Consider the following 1,555-nt stretch of genomic DNA (forward strand, 5'->3'; position numbering starts at 1 on the left):
CCTCTGAGTAGCACAGACTCTGCTCTTTGGACTTGTTTGGCTTCGGTCCGTGCTCCTGGAGAGCAGAAAGGAGAAAGGCTTAGGGTGGGCATGTGCACCCGGGACTGCTCCTGCCCGGGGTCGCACCCCAGGGTTTGGGCTCCCCAAATTCCCCCCGGGGAGCTGCAGAGCCGCCCTGCGAGGGCACGGGGTGATGCCTGCAGCTCTGTGCCCAGGCCATGGGGAATCACAGCTGATGTTGAAGGGTGAAGTCTCCCCGTCTGCTTCTCAAACACCCGGGGCGGTCAGAAGAGCTTGGCGACAGGAGAGAAGAAAGACAAGGGGCTCATCCCTCCTCCCCGGGCAGCTCAGGAGCTTTGCTGGGCCCCCACCTGGAGCCAACATGTAAAGCGTTCACACAGATCCATCCCAGCTCCAGGATCGCTCCCGGCTGCAAATGTCCCTGCCTCCACCCCGTGACACCCACCGGCCCTGGCCCCTCTGCCCCACTCCTCTCCCGGCAGCACCTTCCCACCCAAGGAGCAAAGCGCAGACCCACAAACCCAGCGCAATGCCAGAAAATACCTGTTTTTCAGATTTCCCCAAATCACGTGGAATTCAAGCTGTTTGCACCCCAAATGAACCAGGGAGGGGGTGGAGGCCCCATCCCTGGGAACATTCCAGGCCAGGTTGGCCGGGGCTGGGAGCAACCTGATGTGGTTCAAGGTGTCCCTGCTCCTGCAGGGGGGTTGGGCTGGGGGACCTCTGGGGGTCCCTTCCCACCCAAACCATTCTATGATTCTATGATTCTATGATTCTAAGTTGGGCTCAGGGCAGCCACCCCAGCTCCCCTTGCCCCGGGCAGAGCCGTGCCAGGCAGGGGACGATACCCCAAGCGATGGGCAGGGCATGGATCCCTCCCTTCCCCACACCAGACCCCCAGCTGCTGCCCAGAGCCCCGTTTACCAGGGGTGGTGGATTCTGCCAGGCCCCTCGGTACCAAAGCTGCGTCCGGACCGAGATGTGTGCACGAAGCAGGACCTTTTGCTGCCCATGGGCTGCAGCCGATCTTCTGGCAGACAAACCCACCAAGGGTCCAGACCAGTGGCCCCAGTTGGCAGCAGCGTCCGGGCTCGGGTCCTACCTGGACAGAGGTGCAAGTGGTGATGACGCTCGTGTCGTACATGGTGTTGCTGTCATTGATGTCATCCGGCAAGGCAGGGCTCTTCTCTGTCTTCGGTGGCAGGGTGACGGGGGGCGAGGGGTTCTTGGGGGAGAAGTTGACGTCGGTGCCGTTGCCGAAGGCTTGGATGGCGTTTCCTGGGGGCAGGAGATGGTTATGGGGGGGCTGCATCCCAGTGGTGACGGGGCAGGGTGAGGGGGACGGGGATGGGAAAGTGCCTTACGGAGACAGGGATTTTCCGTGAAGTCGCGGAGGAACTTCTCGCACTCCTCCTCCATGTTGCCGCTGCCTTTGCAGGAGCACCAGGGTGAGATGGTGATGCTGGTGGGGCTGGCGTCGACGTAGTTGGGTGTCATGTCAAAGCCTGCTCCCGGGCGAGGAGAAGGAAAAGGA

At 61.9% G+C, this 1,555-nt stretch overlaps 1 protein-coding gene across 1 annotated transcript in view; it reads right to left on the reverse strand.

Annotated features, from left to right (window-relative positions):
• Position 1: 1 nt before the first annotated feature.
• GFRA2 (GDNF family receptor alpha 2) overlaps positions 2-1,555 on the reverse strand; it is a gene marked incomplete at its 3' end in the record, with an annotated part of 22,487 nt that continues 20,933 nt past the window's right edge. The window contains exons 6-8 of the mRNA XM_009640546.1: positions 1,386-1,526; positions 1,124-1,299; positions 2-55 (exon numbers count right to left, since the gene is read on the reverse strand). Coding sequence (XP_009638841.1) covers positions 2-55; positions 1,124-1,299; positions 1,386-1,526 — 371 coding nt within the window. The remainder of the gene's footprint in view (positions 56-1,123; positions 1,300-1,385; positions 1,527-1,555) is intronic.

The sequence above is a fragment of the Egretta garzetta genome, unplaced genomic scaffold (assembly GCF_000687185.1).
Source record: "Egretta garzetta isolate BGI_Z169 unplaced genomic scaffold, ASM68718v1 scaffold296, whole genome shotgun sequence".
Classification (NCBI taxonomy): Eukaryota; Metazoa; Chordata; class Aves; order Pelecaniformes; family Ardeidae; genus Egretta; species Egretta garzetta.